Below are 18,568 nucleotides of genomic sequence, written 5' to 3' on the forward strand. Positions count from 1 at the left end.
GCCCTTTGGAGGCTAGTTCCTTTATCATTATAACCTCAAAGCTCAGCAACAGTGTGTTTGATGAATATTGCACTGTTTTTTTTTCAGTCATTAGCACTCTTGCTGCATTGGTACTGCCGACTGGTGGTGTAGTGGCATCTGCACCAGACTTTGAGGCAGCTTTGTAAGAAACAAACGAATGCTGAAGAAATGGCGAGGTTGCCACCTGATGAGCCTCAAGGCGTGGAAAGAAAAAACACACACATATAGAGCTGTACTCAGAACCTCAAACTGACTGCCATTTGGGACGTTGAGACTGGAATAAAGAAACTGAGGATTAAAATCAAAAAATGCTAGCAACGCTCAGCATGTCAAGCAGATTCAGTGAAAAGAAAAATAGGGCTAACATTTTAGATCAGAGACAGTTCTACTGTAAGGGTCTTGGTTATTAAACATAAACCCTGTGACCTTTTCAACAAATGTCACTGAACCTATTGAGTGTTGCTAGCATTTTTCTGTATTTATTTAAGATCTGCTACTTCTGCAGCTTTTAATTTTGGATTTTCAAGTAGGGAATTTACCTAATTGGAATCCCAATCCAGTACAAAGACCAATTTGTCCTTGAAATGCTTAATAATCATCAACTTAGGACAGTGTGGTTCCAGTTCCATTCCATTGCATTGATGTCATCCCAAACAGCCCTATATTCAAAATTGCCAGCCCAAATTTCCAGAATAATACAAAAGTACTTTCAAATGGTCATTAACACATTTCATTCAAGAAAAGATATTGAGGTGAGTTCTGTGATGGGGAAGCTGCAATAATTGAATAATAAAACCAAAAGAAAAGTTTTATGAAATTATACTTCTCAGCATTGCATGTTACATGTGCAATGTTAAAATGACAACTGACAGCAAGACTCATTTGACAATTTAGAATACTCCAATTCTCTCCAGTAATCTAACTGAAAGTTTGGACCATGGTTGTTAAGGAGAACATGGTCAAATGCACCATGCTATATTACTTGGATTTTGTAAGAACATCTTATGCCAAATTAGCACCTTAACCTGCATCTGCCTTGATCTTTCCTTTTCTTCTATACAAGAAGTCCAGGTATGACCTACAGAAGGTTATTTTAAGAGCAATAAAGCAATTCCAATTGAAATTAATGACAGAATCAGATGCACATCGGCCCTGGAAGAGTTCGCAAGCCATTACTTCCTACAAGATGAAACCTAACATCATAAATGGCTGTGATGTTTCTCTGCCAGATGAGCTCAATGCCTTTTATGCACACTTTAAAAGGGAGAATAAAACTACACCTGTATGAATCACTGTGGCATGTAGCAACTGTCTGATCTCTGTCTCAGAGGCTACCGTCAGAACATTTCAAAAGGGTGAACTCTTGCAGGGTATCAGGTCCCAATCGTGCACCTGGTAAACTCTACTACCCTGTGCCAAACAACTAGCAGGACTGTTCAAGGGCACCTTCAATCTCTTGCTGCTGTAGTTAGAAGTTACCACTTGCTTCAAAGGAGCATCAATCATACCAGTGCCCAAGAAGAGCAAGGTGACCTGCCTCAATAACTATCAACCAGTAGCACACACATATTCTGTAATGAACTGCTTTGAAAGGTTGGTCATGGGTAGAATCAACAGGCCCAAGGAACTGGACCTGCGGCAATTTGCCTACTGCCACAATAGATCTACAGGGAATGCAATCACACTGGCTCTCCACTCAGCCTTGGGCCATCTTGGCAACAACAATAACTCTATCAAGCTGCTGTTTATAAATTACAGATCTGCATTCAACACCATCAATTATTTATTTAGAAATACAGTGACCCTCCCAGCTCAACAAGCCACTCTGCCCAGCAATCCACCAATGTAATCCTAGCAAATGTACAATGACCAATGAGTGTGGGAGGAAACTGGAGCACTCACAGGAAGGACGAACAAACTTCTTACAGACAGCATCGGAACTGAACTCTGAACTCCGACACCCTGAGCTGTAATAGCATTACATTAACCTCAATGCCACTGTGAAATCTATCCACAGATTTTCGATCATGCTTAGGTCGGGGGACTGTGAGGGCCATGGCAAAACCTTCAGCTTGCGCCTCTTGAGGTAGTCCATTGTGGATTTTGAGGTGTGTTTAGCATCATTATCCTGTTGTAGAAGCCATCCTCTTTTCATCTTCAGCTTTTTTTTACAGATGGTGTGATGTTTGATTCCAGAATTTGCTGGTATTTAATTGAATTAATTCTTCCCTCTGCCAGTGAAATGTTCCCTGTGCCACTGGCTGCAACACAAGCCCAAAGCATGATCAATCCACCCCCGTGCTTAACAGTTGGAGAGGTGTTCTTTTCATGGAATTCTGCACCCTTTTTTCTCCAAACATACCTTTGCTCATTGCAGCCAAAAAGTTCTATTTTAACTTCATCAGTCCACTGGACTTGTTTCCAAAATGCATCAGGCTTGTTTAGATGTTCCTTTGCAAACTTCTGATGCTGAATTTTGTGGTGAGGACGCAGGAAAGGTTTTCTTCTGATGACTGTTCCATGAAGGTCATATTTGTGCAGGTGTCGCTGCACAGTAGAATGGTGCACCACCACTCCAGAGTCTGCTAAATCTTCCTGAAGATCTTTTGCAGTCAAATGGGGGGTTTTGATTTGCCTTTCTAGCAATCTTACGAGCAGTTCTCTCAAAAAGTTTTCTTGGTCTTTCAGACCTCAACTTGACCTCCGCCGTTCCTGTTAACTGCCATTTCTTAATTACATTACGAACTGAGGAAACAGCTACCTGAAAACGCTTTGCTATCTTCTTACAGCCTTCTTCTGCTTTGTGGGCATCATTTATTTTAATTTTCAGAGTGCTAGGCAGCTGCTTAGAGGAGCATGGTGCTCCTTTCCTTTTTTTCACTCTAAAATTGTACAAAACAAAAATAATACACTAATCTTGCTTAAAACATTGAAAAGAATGTTTCATTTTTATGACTTTTGGAGATCAGTTCATCTTCTACTCACTTAACTATTCACAGTAACAGAAATTTTGATGAGGTGTGCCCAAACTTCTGCATGCCACTGTATATCCTCGCTCTCCTGTAAAAGCTGAAGGTCATCCAGTTGCTGCTCCAGTTCCCTAACACAGTCTTCAAGGAGCTGCAGCCAGATGCACCACGCAGATGTAGTTCCCCGGGAGACTCCGGGTCAACATCCAGCACAAAGAGCACACCATAGTCATTTAAGTGGGACAGTAAGAGAGGGGGAAAAAACAAAAAGGAAACCTTAACAGACACTTTACACAGAGCTGACACCTCTTCTGAGCCAAAGCTTATTGCTTCTACTCTAGCCACTAGACTACTCCCGTACAATGGCCATTCCGCTTATCTCTTCTGTACTTTTATTTAGTTCATAGAGCTCTGTAGATGTGGCTGGTAGGCCACAATGTACAATGGACAACCGCTCTTGAAGCTCTCTTTTTAAATAGTACCACCAACCTGCGAAAAGCCCCTCTTGGTTGAGCTCTATTAATGCTGCTGATAGGCCATATACTGATTGCATCACCGTTTGGTATGGAGGGGCCACTGCACAGAATTGGGAAAAAGCTAGAGGGTTGAAACTCCAACAGCTCCATCATGGACTCTAGCCTCCCCAACGATAAGGACATCTTCAAAAGGCAATGCCTCAAAAAAATATATACAGCATCCATCATTGAGGATCTCCATCACCAGGCTGTGCTATATTCTCATTACTACCATCAGGGTGGAGGTACAGGAGATTGAAGACACACACTCAACATTTTAGCAACAGCTTCTACTGCTCCGCCATCAGATTTCTGAGCAGACAATGAACCAACCCATGAACACAAACTCACTATTTTTACACAACTTATTTAATTATATATTTCTTATTGTAATTTATAGTATTTTTAAGTACTGCTGCTGAAAAACAACAAATTTCATGATATTTGTCAGTGATATAAAATCTGATTCTGATCGTGCCACTGAAATGTGAGTTCATGTATTCATCGTAACTAAACTTTGGTCTTTCTTGCTGCTGTACAACTCCTCCAGAACATTTCATTCAAATAATGAAGTTCCTCACCACATTAAATTCACATTCCATCCCATACACTATTTTCAGATGTATGTAGTCTCACAAAAATTACTTCATTATTTTCTCCCTAGAATATAGAGGGAAAAAGGGGTCAGCCAGGATTTCCATTTCTGAGTGCAAACAAAAATTTCTGCTCTGAGACAGACAAAAGAAGAAAAAAAACTATGTTCAGTAAAGGCATGGACATGTAGCACTAATCACAGATACAGCCTGTCTGCCTTCTTAGCAGGGCTTGAAAAGATCCCTTGGAACTATTTGAAAGGACTGATAAGTTTACTGAGGACTTGGCCAACATTTACCTTGTAACTAACATAAAAATTTGTCTGTAATTATAACATCAAACTTTATTTTTAAAAAAGCAAGTAATTAAATAGACAGATTACTCATGTATTCTCAGATAAGAACATTTATTGAATACCTGCAGTGCTGCAGCTTAAAACAATATCCACTGAATATTTAATAATGCCACAGCTTAATTGTCTTCTACTGGGTGCCTACATTAATTTTATTCACAATTGAGAAAATTTGCAGATGCTAGAACTCCAAAGCAACACACATAAAATGCTGGAAGAACTCAGAAGGCCATGCAGCATCTATGAAAAAGAGTAAAAGTTGATGTTTTGGGTGAGACCTTCATCAGGCGTGGAAAGGAAGGGGGAAGGAGTCAGAATCAGAAGGTGCGGGGAAAGGAGCTGAGGAAGGAGTACAAGGTGGCAGGTGACAGATGAAACCCTTGGGGGGTGAGGGAGGGGTGAATTCAGGAGCTGGGAGTTTGATTGGTGAAAGAGATAAAAGGCTGGAGAAGGGGGTGTGGTGAACTAGATATACCTGTCTGACTGCTCCTGTGGCTCCTCCCACAGACCCCTGTATAAAGGCGACTGTGGGCTGCTGCTCTTCCTCATTTTCCCCAGGATGTAGTGTTGTTTATTCTTCCAGTCAATAAAAGCCGATATCTCGCTTCCTACGTCTCAGCGTGAGTTATTGATGGTGCATCAGGGGGAATCTGATAAAAGAGGACAGAAGAAAGGGAAGAGGGAGACGCACCAGAGGGGGCAATGGGCAGGTAGGAAGGTGTGAGAAGAAAACAAGAATGAGGTATTGTGAAGGGGGGAGTGGGCAATTACCAGAAGTTCGAGAAATTGATGTTCATGCCATCAGGTTGGAGGCTACCCAGACGGAATATAAGGTGTTGCTCCTCCATCCTGAGTGTGGCCTCATCACAGCAGTAAAGAGTCATGGGAACTAGAATTGAAATGGTGGCCACCGGAATATTTTGCTTTCTTCTGGTGAACGTGCTTGATAAAGCAAACTCCCAACTTACATTGGGTCTCACCGATAAAAAGGAAGCCACACTGGAGGCAGCAGGTACAGTAGATGACTCCAACAGACTCACAGCTGAAGTGTCACCTCACCTGGAAGGACTGTTTGGGGCCCTGAATAGTAGTGAGGGAGGTGGTGTAGGGACAGGGGTGGCACTTGTGCTGCTTGCAAGGATAAGTGCCAGGAGAGAGATCAACGGGGTGGGAGGTGGGAGGAGTGGACAAGGGAGTCATGTAAGGAGTGATCCCTGTGGAAAATCTGGGAGGAGGGAAAGATGTGCTTGCTGGTGGGATCCTGCTGGAGATGGCAGAAGTTACAGAGAATTATGTGCTGGTGTACAGAGGCTGGTGGAGTCGCTGATGAGGACAAGAGGATCCCTATCCCTGGTATGGCAGCAGGAGGATGAGGTGAGGACAGATATGCACGAAATGGAAGAGTTGTGGATGAGATCAGCATTGATGGTGGAGAAAGGGCAGCTCCTTTTAAGGAGGACATCTTAGTTACTCTGGAATGAAAAGCCTCATCATGCGAGCAGATGCTTTGGAGATGGAGGAACTGAGAAAATGGAATGGCATTTTTACAAGTGACGGAGGAAAGAGGTATAGTTCAGATAGCTGTGAGAGTCAGTCGGTTTATAAAAGATGTACTCAGAGATGGAGACAGAGAGTGAGAAGTGTCAGAAATGGACCAAGTAAATCTGAGGGCATGGTGGAAGTTGGAAGCAAAGTTGATGAAATTGCAGTCGTAGTGTAAGAAGATTTGGGGAGCAATGCTTGTGTAGGCTTGGAACATGGACTATTCCACGTAGCCAATGAAAAGGCAGGCATAGCAGGGACCCATGGCTACACCTTGGGTTTGAAAGAAGTAGGAGGAGCTAAAGGAGAAATTGTTGAGCATGAGGACCAATTCCACCAGATGGAGGAGAGTGGTGGTGGAGGGGAACTGGTTAGGTCTGTTGTCCTGAAAGAAGCAGAGAACTTTAAGGCCCTCCTGATGAGGGATAGAAGTGTTTAGGGACTGGACATCCATAGTGAAAATGAGATGATCGGGGCCAGGGAACTTAAAGTCATTGAAAAGATCAAGAGCGTCTGAAGTGTCACGGATGTAGGTAGAAAAGGACTGAACCATGGGGGATAAAACAGTCGAGGTATGCAGACTCGATTTCACTGGGGCAGGAGAAGGCAGAAGCAATGGGTCTACCTGGACAGTCAGGTTTATGGATCTTGGGTAGGAGGTAGAAACGGGAAGTGCAGGGTAAGGGAACTATGAGGTTGGTGGCAGTGAATGGGAGATCCCCAAAGTCAATGAGGTCAATGAAGGTGCAAGAGACAATGGCCTGATGCTCCTTACTGGGGTTCTGTTCAAGGGGTAAGTAAGAGGGGGTTGTCTTAGAGTTGCCATCTGGCCCCAGCAAAGTAGTCCGCCAGATTAGTTTTATCATTAATTTTAAACATTAAGGAGACTTTAAACCTCGGAAAACACAAAATGCAGGAAGAACTCGGTGCATTAGGCAACATCTATGGAGGGAAGTTTCAGGTTGATTCCCTTCATCTGGACTGAAATCTGGAGAGACAGCCAGTATGAGGAGGTGGAGGGAAAGGTGGAGCAAGAGCTGGCAGGCGATAGATGAATCCAGGTGAGTAGGCTTGATAGGCAGATGGGGGAGGGGAGAATGGGTATAGTGTCAGAAGCTAGGATGTGATAAAATGGAAGTGACGCAGGATTGAAGATGATAGAATCTGATAGAAGAATGTGAAGTTTGGAATGGAGCAAAGGTGGGGAGAGCAGCTGGGAGCCATGGAGCAGAGGAACCAGTGAAAGGAGAGTGAGGGTGATGCAGAGAGAATGAAGAAAGGGTCATGAGGTTTGGGTAGATAGAGAGAGAGAAAAAAGGGACAGAGGGGAAGTGGATTACCACAAGGTGAAGAATTCAGTGCGGGCCATCTCCCCTCCAACTTCCAGTCCAATTGAAAGGTCTCGACCCGAAACATAAACTATACATTTCCCTCCATGGATGCTGTCAGACCACCTGAGTTCCTCTGGCATTTGGTGTGCTGCTCCAGATTCCAGCATCGACAGTCTCTTGAACCTTCCATTCAACGATTCAAATCAAATTCCAAAGTAAAAATCAACATGTTGCTTCAAGCAAAAAATCTTTTTGGAAATTATAAAACCAGTTTAAATAATTGATTCAGAAGTGATAAAATAATTTTTTGGGAAACGTTCTTTCCCTATCAGCAATAGCGATTTATTTCAGTAGTAAATAGCACGTCAGTTAATGAAATTGACTACTTAAGGAGAAAAGTACAAAGCTTCTTGCTTGCAGTAATGATTCAATTCATCTCAATTAAAAAGTTGGTGATCTCAAATGTGGATGGTTGATTAAGAGTGCATTTAATTGATTTTGTTACTTGACAACTTCAGTCTTTTCTGACTGTTTCTGGAGATCCACAGTATGGCAATAAAGGCCAGTCTTCTCTCTCCCTTGAACATTAATGGAGTTATAAATCAAAATTCCATTTCAAAGGAATTATTAACTTGATGATACAGTGACCTTGTCCTGATGATTCCACCATAAGAAAATGTGTTAATGCTAAAGTGCTCAACTCAGTAGTCCGAGCCCAAGATAATTAATTTTTGGTAAACTTGGTTCAATAGAATGGCATAATGTATGTGCTCTTCCCAAGATAGGTTCTTTCTACTATATCCAGCAGTTCGTTAATATTTTCCTCATTTAATGTTCACCCAGAAGAGGCTGTGGGGTAAAAAAAAACAGACAAGTTTAGTAAGCCTATAGCAGTTCATACAGAGATAAACCTTTCAATGAGCAATTATTGGAGAAGAAAATAAAGGGGAGCTGTTATGTTTTATAACTTCAGAACATTAAACTAATTCAAAGGAAAACATGAAAGCCAAGAGATGCAAATCTTAATTTATGTTTAGTTTAAGTGAAGCGCCCGCTTATCACATGGTAGCGTCGTGCATATGAGATTCTCGTAATTTTACATATAACCTGTAATGAATTATTTAAACAAAGAAGAATGCTTAATCAAACTATATATTTACAGGATTACTCAAATATTGCTTATTTATTGAGATACAGCATAGAATGGGCCCTTCCAGCCCTTTGAGTCATGCCACTCAGCAATCCCCCTATTTAATCCTAGCCTTATCGTGGGACAATTTATAGTCATCAATTAACCTACCAACCAGTACGTCTTTGGACTGTGGGAGGAAACTGGAGCACCCAGAGGAAACCTGCGCAGTCACGGGGAGAACATACAAACTCCTTACAAGCAGCAGTGAATTCCTCATTTTATATTTCATGGACATAATTTAAAAAGTATAAAAAGACAAACTACTGTTTAACCAAGTAACAAACTGTATTTAAATGAAATGCAGAACAAATTAGAATATTACTAATACTACTACAGTACTATAAAACTATGTATTAGTTCCTAATAGTTATCAGCAGCGTAATTTACCCAGTGTATTCTTTCTTTTAATTGATTGTAAATGAACAAAATCAGCAGTCACCCAGATAATGGAGTGTTATCATACAACGCTATCGACGATCGCATGCTACAGATCTTCGTTTCCACTGTAACATTCAAGATGATTTGTTGATATCTTCAAATTCTTCGTAGTCCCTAACTTGCTGAAGTAGTGAAATCGTTTCATTTTCACTCATGGTCATTTCTCGCAACTCCAAGCCTGAACACTTGAAACCCCAGTGAGCAAAATAGTTCTGAATTGTCATGCCGCTTATTTCTTGCCTACTCTCGGTGACAAGAAACAAACAAAAAATGCACATAACTGATGCTATTTAAAAACTGTTCACTCTAAGCACAGTGTAGTGTCTAATGGCCACACAAGTCCACTAGTTAGGAACTGTTTGGTAACAGTCTCTTGCCCCAGTTAATTGGCATAGTGTCCCAAATAGACTAAGATAATCCCAGCTATTTTCTTGATTAGTTTTTGTTCTTTAAGAGTTGTCCCAAATAAGCAGTTGCCCCAATTAACCAATAGCCCAATTAACTAGAATCCTCTATGTATATATTATATAAACAACAGTCATTGTGACTTTCAATGAAACAAATCAGCTTTTCCATATTATTCAAACTTTTTCTAATTGATGGCTCCCTGCCTCGGGAAATAATCAGAAGGATCTGTAGCATCAACTCACCTACTTTGGCTGTTGTGCACCTAATGAATACCAAGATCAGCAGTGGAAGTTAATACCCGTTTTGCTCACTCCAGGGACCCAGAACACAATAGTAAGGAAAGAGGGAATATTTCTGTATGTTTTTGCTCTCTTCAAATGAATTTATTTTACCAAGGTTAAAGGCTTTACAAAATGCAACTATCACAACCACAGTGTAATTCAAAAGATAAAAGTTGGAGGCACACCATTACTGAGTACATGAATTACCTCTGTGGCTTCACTGAGTACCGATGTGTTGGGGTTTGGTCGTTTCCATTCACGTTTGTAGAGCATCCAGGCAACAGAAAGGAAGAAACACACCAGTAAAATCCCCAAAATATTAGCCAAATACGCTTCAGGTGGAAGATCCTTATAGGGAGCGGATGAGTTGGCAGCATTACTAAAGGAACAATTAAAATATTGATTTAATGTAATTATATTTAACATACAGGTTGATGTTATTTTCCCTTGAACATAAAATTCCCAGAGAACAGTTAACATGGAAGCTTGCCCTCAGCCTCGCTGATGCTTTGTGTTAATTAAATAAGTCCCACAAAAACAATCTTACACAGCATTTTTTCCCACTTTTACTGAGACCCAGTGCTGTGTGTGGAATTAGTGCATTCTCCTTAATATTTACATTCTCGTCATAGTGCTCTGGTTTTCTCCCAAAGATTGTTAAGATTAGCCCCATAAATTACAGGAAGGGCAGAAATGACAGGAATAAAGGGAAAATAAAATGGGGTTAGAATAAATGGTATTTGACGATGGGCCAAAGGGCCTTTTTTGTACTGAATAACTCCATGATTAACAACTTGCAGATAAACAGCACCCATGAAGAAAAACATCTCCAAATACTTTGCAGAGTGTTAATTAAATGTATGTGTTACTGTACATAAGCACATGTTGGGAAAGGGAATCAAAACCTTTTCTTAAAGGAGAGAGAGAAAAAGGTATAAAGATGATGATGTTTAGGCAGGAAAAAGGAAATCATGGCCTCCAATAATGGAGCAGGTAACATCACACCATTCCTGAAGAACTTCATTTGTTTTGGGCAGAGAAATATCGGATGGATAAGCCCACTCTATTGTCAGGAAGGTACTTTTTATTTGCATAAGACCTTTTATAACGTCAGGATATCTCAAGCACCTTATAAGTATTTAAGTCATTTTAAAAATTAATTTATTGTACTAGTAAAAAAACACTTAATAAGATCTGAAAACAAAAAAAAACTGGAAATATTTAGCAGGAGATTAAATAAAATAAAGATACAGCACAGTAACAGGCCCTTACGGTCCAATGAGCCAGCGCTGCCCAATTACACCTATGTAACCAATTAACCTACTAACCCATACGTCATTGAAATATTGGAGGAAATGGTATGCTAATATCTGTTTTAGTAATGTGATTAAGAGATAAATGGGGGTAAAGGGATCAGGGATACTTCTTTTGTTCTTTGAAACAGGACATGTTAACCCAACAATCCTTAATTCATCATTTCATCTGAAAGATGCTGCTCCAATGTATCAGACTATAATTTAAGCTCATTCTTGAGTGAGAGACAACCTTCTGATTCAAGTGAGAGTGCTATCAACTAAATTGTGCTTGACACTATGTGTTAGCCTGAGCCTAGTCTACTTTAACAGAAAATTTCTCCTTACAAGGCCCTTGTTTACCACTATTTTACATTAATCATCTCCTAACATCACATTTAAGTGGGCATTCACGAGTAAGGATAGCTATTCAAGTTGACTATATAGGTCATCACAGTCAAGCCCAGGGAAGTCAGCTTCTAACATTTTTACTAGAGAGTACTACACATCTAATAGAATGGGAACAAGTTAATTCCACCATTGCAGAGCCTTTGTGTTCAGCTCAGCTATTGAAGCAAACAGAAAATTGCTAAGATAAAAGACAAACTAAACGTATCAACATTTTTCAAAATTAACAGTATTTGTAATGAAATGTAGGATGGATCCTTTTTTAAAATCAGGAATGATTCGTTTTGTTTACCAACATCATAACTTTGATTTGAACTTGAAAATTTACTTACAGCACAAAGATTAATTTCTCATTGATTCCTGACAGACAAGCAGCAATAGTCATTGTTAAGAAACAAATTCCAAAGAAAACATGCACATCTTTGTAAGCAACTCGAAGCCAGAGTGGAGCACAGGGCAACAGAAAGGACAGAAACCCAAGGAGCCACTGTAAATTGAAGGAACAATAAGTTAGAACATCTTAATATTTAACTAACTTCAGTAAGGATGACCTACCACATGTTGAAGAAACCCATTAAACAAAGGAAAAAATGTTAGGCCAACCCATCATTAGAGGAAAATCCCTTCTCTTTTTCAGGGTTGTCTTGGAGATTGGTGGACCATGATAAGTTAACAATTAGTTTGGGTGAGTGTGTAATCCAGCATTGTTGATAAATGGAAAGTTGCATGAGTGAAAAAATTTGGAAGTGCAATACCAAATAGATTGAAAATTGCTTTGCCCTTGGACTAGATACAGAAATAAGATACTACAGGTACAGAATTATCAGTTAATGGTAAATTAATGTACAGGAAAATAATTCTGTCAACCTTACCTAGTTTAGCAATCACAACAATATGACTGATTCAGTATTATCTTCAATTCAAGGATATTTCATGAGGACAGTATACCCTGGATTACCTGTGACATCCACATTGTGTAAATGAGTAAATATCTAGATGTGTTTGATCAGAGATGTGAGAAATCAGGGGTGGCCTTGTATGTAGTAGAGCTGGGGGGGGGGGGGGGGAGTTAACAAGGAAGCAAACTTCAAAGCCAACACATGATTTGACTGTAGGTAGTAGAGATGATATAGGAGGGCTGCTGAATTCTGAGCGAAGGTCAAGGGAAACCTACAATTGTCAAATAGTGATATCAGGTGAGGTGGAAGTTGATGGGTAGTGTGAATATGAGTAGGAGAGTAACAAGAATTTTATGGCGAATATTACAATTCAGAGAGGAAAAACAAGAATTTATGGACTATGAGATAATCCAGAGATTAATGTAAGATACCTTATGGGCAACCTTAGGGAAGGGATCTTTTATTAAATGAGGGACAAAGGGTCTTAAAAGAGGGTACCAAAGAAAGAGGCAAAGTAATAACGTGGTTTGTGTCTGTAGACTTATTGTGGGATTTTATATTGAAGGCCTGTCAACAGCAATACAGAGTTGAACAACACTTCCTGGTTTGGGTGACCAGACATATTAAGAACGAATGTGGTCGTACAGTCTGTTCTCCACAAAGGCCTTTTTCACATGGAGAGGTTGGGGTCTCAATGCAAATGCTGGCACATACAGCAAAAGTTACTACAATCACTAAGAGTAGTAACTTGGTCGATTTGGCAGTACTAACCAATTTTCAGTCTATAAGAAAACTATTTAACGGTTAAGTTTTACAACTTTCTTACCTGCAAGCTAAAGAGGATGACTACTGTAAATCCCACCCAGCTGTGTATGGAATACAAATTGGGAATATGCATCTTATTGTGAAATCCAAATGCTGCTAACAACCCGATGACAGCCAAAGTCAGTGCACCAAAATTCAGCACAGCATGAACCAACTTTAGCAGCATCTTGCTGCTGGACCATGTAAAGGGAAGCCTGTACACAAGAATGGCTGGAAGAAAATAAATCAATTAGTCTTTTCCAAATTACAAAACAGATGCTGGAAATTTGAACTAGGAGCAGAATACTGACAATACACAATCCCCACTATATCCTGTTTTAATTAGGATTCCTTTATGCACATAACAAACAAAATTCAATTTTGTTCAATAAAATGTTCAATAAACAAAAAATATTCAAAATCAACATGATGAAACTTTGACTGTTGACTTATGACTTCCGGGAATGCTCTGAGGAATGTGAGTAGCAAAACATTAGTGAGCTCAGAAAAAGAACTCCAGATTAACTACTGTAGTCCACACAAACATATGAACACTGCCACATACATCTGCAAATGTACTAGTCTACAGATTTTAAAGTCTGCACTTTTGAAAGTATAACACTTCATTTTGATACAAACAAGGATTTAAATGATCCCTACCATCCAATAATCCAAACTCTTTCACATTTACTGATTATAGTGAATTGAATGTTTTGCTGGGTAACAAATATCTTAACTGTTAAGCATTTGAACTACAATTACATATGGTTAAATAAGACCACACTGAAATGCTGTTAGTTCATAGTTTCCTTTTTTTTGCTATTATTTTCTTCAACTACTTTTGTTGGAATTTTCTTGTTCCCTTGACATACGATTTCTCTTTGGTTTCTGCTGCCATTTTGCATTTTAACAATATTGATAACAACACTGACAATATTGGTCTGTTTAATATAGGCATTTAGTTTAGCAATTGCTTAATCTTGTTAGTTGGAGAGAAGTAAGATAACCTTCAGCTGGCATGTAGTACTGATGCAGAACCTGGAAAGAAATTTTGCGACAAACAAGAGAAAATCTGCAGATGCTGGAAAGCCAAGCAACACACACAAAACGCTGGCGGAACTCAGCAGGCCAGGCAGCATCTATGTACTTTTTTCCACAGATGCTGCCTGCCCTGCTGAGTTCCTCCAGCATTTTTTGTGTGTTGCATGCAATTCCTATAGTCTATATTACTTAACCACACAATTTATTTCCTTTTTGTGCATAATTGGTATGTAATAAACCACAACTAATTAACTGCATACAAATCACTGAATTAATTTAACCAAAGGCAAGTTCACTATTGTATTTCTATTGCTGTGACTGCAGTCAGATTCAGCATTACAAATAATCTTATGAAAGCATATAATAGCTGTAAAATTATGTTAGCTTTTCATATCCAATGGTGACTTAGACAGTATGGAAACAAGAGTGTTACACAAAAGTCCTAAGCAGGTAATAAGGAAACCACAATATCTTAAGCAAGCACTTTAGCAACCTCAGCATGGACCACATTCATTCTTAAAATACTTCCCCAGCTATTAAAAAAACAGATATTCCATGTCCCGCAAACAGGATTGAAATGATTAACAATGTTTAGTTTGTGGTGTTGTCTGAAGAATAAATGCTATGAACAGCACTTCTGAACTCAGTGAAATCTATCTCACTAGGCAGTTACAGCTCAGGGCCATTTCAAAGATGATTGTTTTGACAGTGCAATGTTCACTATGTCACAAAACAAACACAATAGTTAATTTTTTAAACCCTGAAAGACGGATTTATTCAAGAAATACTTATTTAGATTTCTTTCCCCAGTATACTGATCATTTCCTGGCAGTTTGTATCACTAGAAAATTCAAATAAACATTTGTTACCATCAGGTAAGCTGTGACCCTGATGTCAATGCCAATAATTGCTTATTTTGGAGGACTGCAGAGGAAACTAGACCATGTTGTCCTGCTTCATCTTCCTCTGCAGTGGTCCAAACTCCAGCAGATGGAGAGGAGTGGGTAGTAAAAGCAGTAGGCCAGCATTTTTCTTGAAAGGAAGGTGAATTGTGAGGAAATCAGGAACAACAACAGTAAAGAGGACCATTAGATTGGGGCAAGATTTTGATTCTTTTGATTTTCCACAATGACGAAAGATTCAGTAGTTTACTGTGTAGGGCTTCCAGTTCAGTAATGCTGTGGTGTACAAAGGGATGCCTGATCAAAATTAGCCAATTAAAAGTTCCAGATCTACTGGAATTAAAACTAATCCCACCTCTGTGTAGTATTAGGTGTAGCATTATTACAATCAATGTGTGAACTTACCCAGCTAGGCACAAGATCGTTAAATGTACAACTACAGGAGTTGATTCAGAATTTAGTTTCAGTGACACTAACATGCAATTATATTGCAGAAGTTAAGCAACATGAATAATTGCAAAGATGCAAATTTAATTCACAGGCAGATTTGGAAGACTGATAGTCTCACCTTATGCATTATGCAAAACCCAAATTTCAAAAGAGACTTGTAACTCTGAGGACAAGTGCATTATGGTAACATATTCCAACCTTACCATTCCCATAGAGCACAAACCAAGACACCATGCATAGAGGATGCCAGTTAAACATCTTTGCTGTTCCATCCCAGGCAAAGCCTCCTCCATAACAAGTACTCCAGGTCACCACCATGATTACACATATTAGACCAAGGAGGAGAGACAAACTGTAGACACTGTAAAACATCTTCATCTTTGCTCTGCAATGAAATCAAGAAATGTTCATGTTTTCCAGAATAACCTGACCTAGTTTAACAATGATTGGCCACTCTTCAGCCATGAATGATACAACCTTCTTTGTTCAAAAGGAGATGGAAAAATTCTATTAAATAATTATTAAATAAAATTTTTAAAAATGTGTTTTACAAAATGAAAACGGGCACAAATGCTCTTATAATGCAGATTCAGCATGGGATGAAATTCCCCAGTTCTGGAATTTCTTAACCACCTACCCAAGTGATTACTGTCAGTGCAAATCCAGTCCATAAGTATAAGAGCGTTATTTGATAGCTTGCTTACAAAGCTGACGAAAGAAAGTGGCAGCAGTAAGAAAATGGAGAAAACTAATAAGAAGAAACTATGTAGATAAACACATCCTTTAGCAAAATAATCCCAAACGAGGGGGCACTGTTCAAACGTGTAACCTACTGAATTCAAGAGTAATATCAGAAAATACTTCTTCACAAAATACGGTGATAATCTGCAACCCCTTAAAACACATTAAGTCTCGTAAACTGAATTTTCAAAAGAACGTTAAATAATGACATTAAGGGTTACACAACGACAGTGGGTAGAAGCCAAATCGAGATTCATCTGCAATATGAGTGAATAGTATAAAGGATTTGTGTCTGAAAAGTTACCTATGCTCTTCGAATTTCTGCTTTCCATGCTCAAGAATACAAAAAATCCAATTGTAATGCAAAGCTGAAACCCAGCTGAGATTTGTACACTGAAATCTATACAGTACATTTTGAATACAATACGCCCAGATGAGCAATTTTGCGTTACTAAATAAAGAAACAGAGAGCCATAATTATTTTTTCAAGAAGCTGATTTTGTGTCCATTGCCCTGAGTTGAAGTATTTTCCCCTTCCTTTAAAGTAACTGCATTCATTGCGATATTTTTTGTGCAAAAACGTGAAATGAAAGCGTTGTTGAGTAATATACAGTAATCTGGAAAATCTACTAGTTCGGGATAACAAAATTCTAAAGACATTAAAATTCATGTTGTATGTGTAAAGAACTCATTTCTAACTGTATTTGCTGATCTATATTGGCTCCCAGTTGAACTATTCAAATTTTAAAGGTCTTACATTGTTGCAAATTCCAGTCACGACCTCGCTTTTCTCTTTCTAATCTTAGACAGCAGGGTCACTCTTTAAGCCTACTTCCAATTCGGCATTTGATAGATGACAGTATTTATTTGGATGTTAATAACTTATTGATATCCTATCCTACTCTTTTTCCTCATTTAAAGAAACTACTCCGAACCCGCCTCTGATGCTTTTGGTCATCTACTGTATTCTGAAATATTCAAACACGCTTTACCTTCCATTTGAGACTTCACTGATGTTTTGGTTTGTTAAACGCGCTATACAAATGTAAACTGTTGTTGAATATTATGAAACCATTTTCATATGACGCCACTCGTGACAAGCAAGAATAAACTCATAACAAGACAAATCGCATGTTTGCGTGTACGGGAGAGAACATTAGCGTTAAAATATTACTTTTCCCTACCAGTAATTTGTACCAAAGCTGTTACTTAGAATTTAAGGGAAATTATGTCCTTGAAGCTTCAAACTTCCTCCCAGATGGGGAATTCCGCTGATATTCCATATCAAACAGATACAGCTAGCTTAATTTGAGATTTCTACAACAACTTAAAACTACATTTTAAAAAAAAAAACACCTAATGTTTAAATTGATATTAAAGGCACTTTTAAACTCGGCCTTCGGGCTCCAACCACTTGTCCAAAACGCATTGCATCATGAGAGTTGTAGTTCTGACCCGGATTCTGTACTTCAGTTCCCACAATGCAACGTCGTTTTAAAGGCGAATCCACACCTTTGGGACACGGAATCATTTTCGGATGCATTACCACAATGACACACAAATATTTGGGACTGGATGTGTAATATTACCTTACAGGGAAGGAAAATATGCAAACTGGCCTATATGTGACTTGTAGTTAGCTCTTAATTACCCTTTGGAAAGACTAGTTCAAGGAAGGCTGAAGAATTTGCAATACTGTAAATACCAGTTTGCTAGTGGTATTCATATGAACAGTTCTCCAATTCCAGTCTCTAATCTTCGGCTATCTGGCTTAGCCTGCCAGACTTCCGATCAATCTTTGCTATCAACCCCGCACTCCCCCCAGCCCCAGACTATTCGATGACGGGACCCCAAACTCGGGGCTGACTGTTCAGGTTATCTTTTCAGGCACTGTACTCAATATCTGGACTGGCCTGGTGGAAAGAGAAGACTTAGCTATGGCACTTGTGTTCCTCTGTCACAGTTGGGGAACAATTTTAATTTTCACTGATTTTTTGGCAAAGGTCAAAGGCATCTTCCATATTTCCAAGCTGTTAAACTTTGAATCAGGGACTTCCTCTATTGGTATTTCAATTTAATACAAAGGTTATTATCAGCTGAATTTAGTAATGCAATGTGTTATTCTGCTAAGTTTATGCTATGTCCCCTGGAGGCAATAATATTGCTGAATGAATAAGTTAAATTATTCACAATTATTCCTTAATCATGAAAATATTTTATCAGGTTCAAAAAAAGATCAAAAGCACTTGGAATTTTTGCTTTTTTTCTCAGAGCCAGGTTAATTATCATCAACCTAAGTGCTTATCCACCAATGTCTATTATAAACCAACAGCTACCTGGACTATACCTAGTCCCACCCCGCTTCTTTTAAAAAAGCCATCCCCTTCT

The 18,568-nt window shown here is 39.1% G+C and overlaps 1 protein-coding gene across 2 annotated transcripts; it reads right to left on the reverse strand.

The window, feature by feature from the left end:
• Nucleotides 1-4,488: 4,488 nt before the first annotated feature.
• cyb561a3a (cytochrome b561 family, member A3a) lies at nucleotides 4,489-17,622 on the reverse strand. 2 transcript variants are annotated; one of them, XM_073049296.1, is made up of 6 exons: nucleotides 17,365-17,622; nucleotides 15,643-15,824; nucleotides 13,069-13,277; nucleotides 11,676-11,830; nucleotides 9,851-10,022; nucleotides 4,489-8,173 (listed from the first exon to the last, which is right to left on the reverse strand). In XM_073049296.1, exons 2-6 carry the CDS (start codon nucleotides 15,815-15,817, stop codon nucleotides 8,153-8,155), a joined length of 732 nt encoding a protein of 243 aa, XP_072905397.1. In that variant the 5' UTR covers nucleotides 15,818-15,824; nucleotides 17,365-17,622; the 3' UTR covers nucleotides 4,489-8,152. The 2 variants fall into 2 exon arrangements, with proteins under 2 accessions (XP_072905397.1, XP_072905398.1); XM_073049297.1 differs by lacking the exon at nucleotides 17,365-17,622 and adding an exon at nucleotides 17,173-17,328.
• Nucleotides 17,623-18,568: the final 946 nt, after the last annotated feature.

This window comes from Hemitrygon akajei, chromosome 6 (genome assembly GCF_048418815.1).
Source record: "Hemitrygon akajei chromosome 6, sHemAka1.3, whole genome shotgun sequence".
Taxonomy (NCBI): domain Eukaryota; kingdom Metazoa; phylum Chordata; class Chondrichthyes; order Myliobatiformes; family Dasyatidae; genus Hemitrygon; species Hemitrygon akajei.

Bases quoted from the DNA above. Each gene is read 5' to 3' on its own strand.
- cyb561a3a (XM_073049296.1), bottom strand. From the start codon at position 15,817: ATGAAGATGTTTTACAGTGTCTACAGTTTGTCTCTCCTCCTTGGTCTA. The intron at 13,278-15,642 runs GTAAGGTTGGAA...ATTTTCTTCCAG, and splicing joins GTTTGTGCTCTATGGGAATG to CCATTCTTGTGTACAGGCTT. The intron at 11,831-13,068 runs GTAAGAAAGTTG...TTCAATTTACAG, and splicing joins TCATCCTCTTTAGCTTGCAG to TGGCTCCTTGGGTTTCTGTC.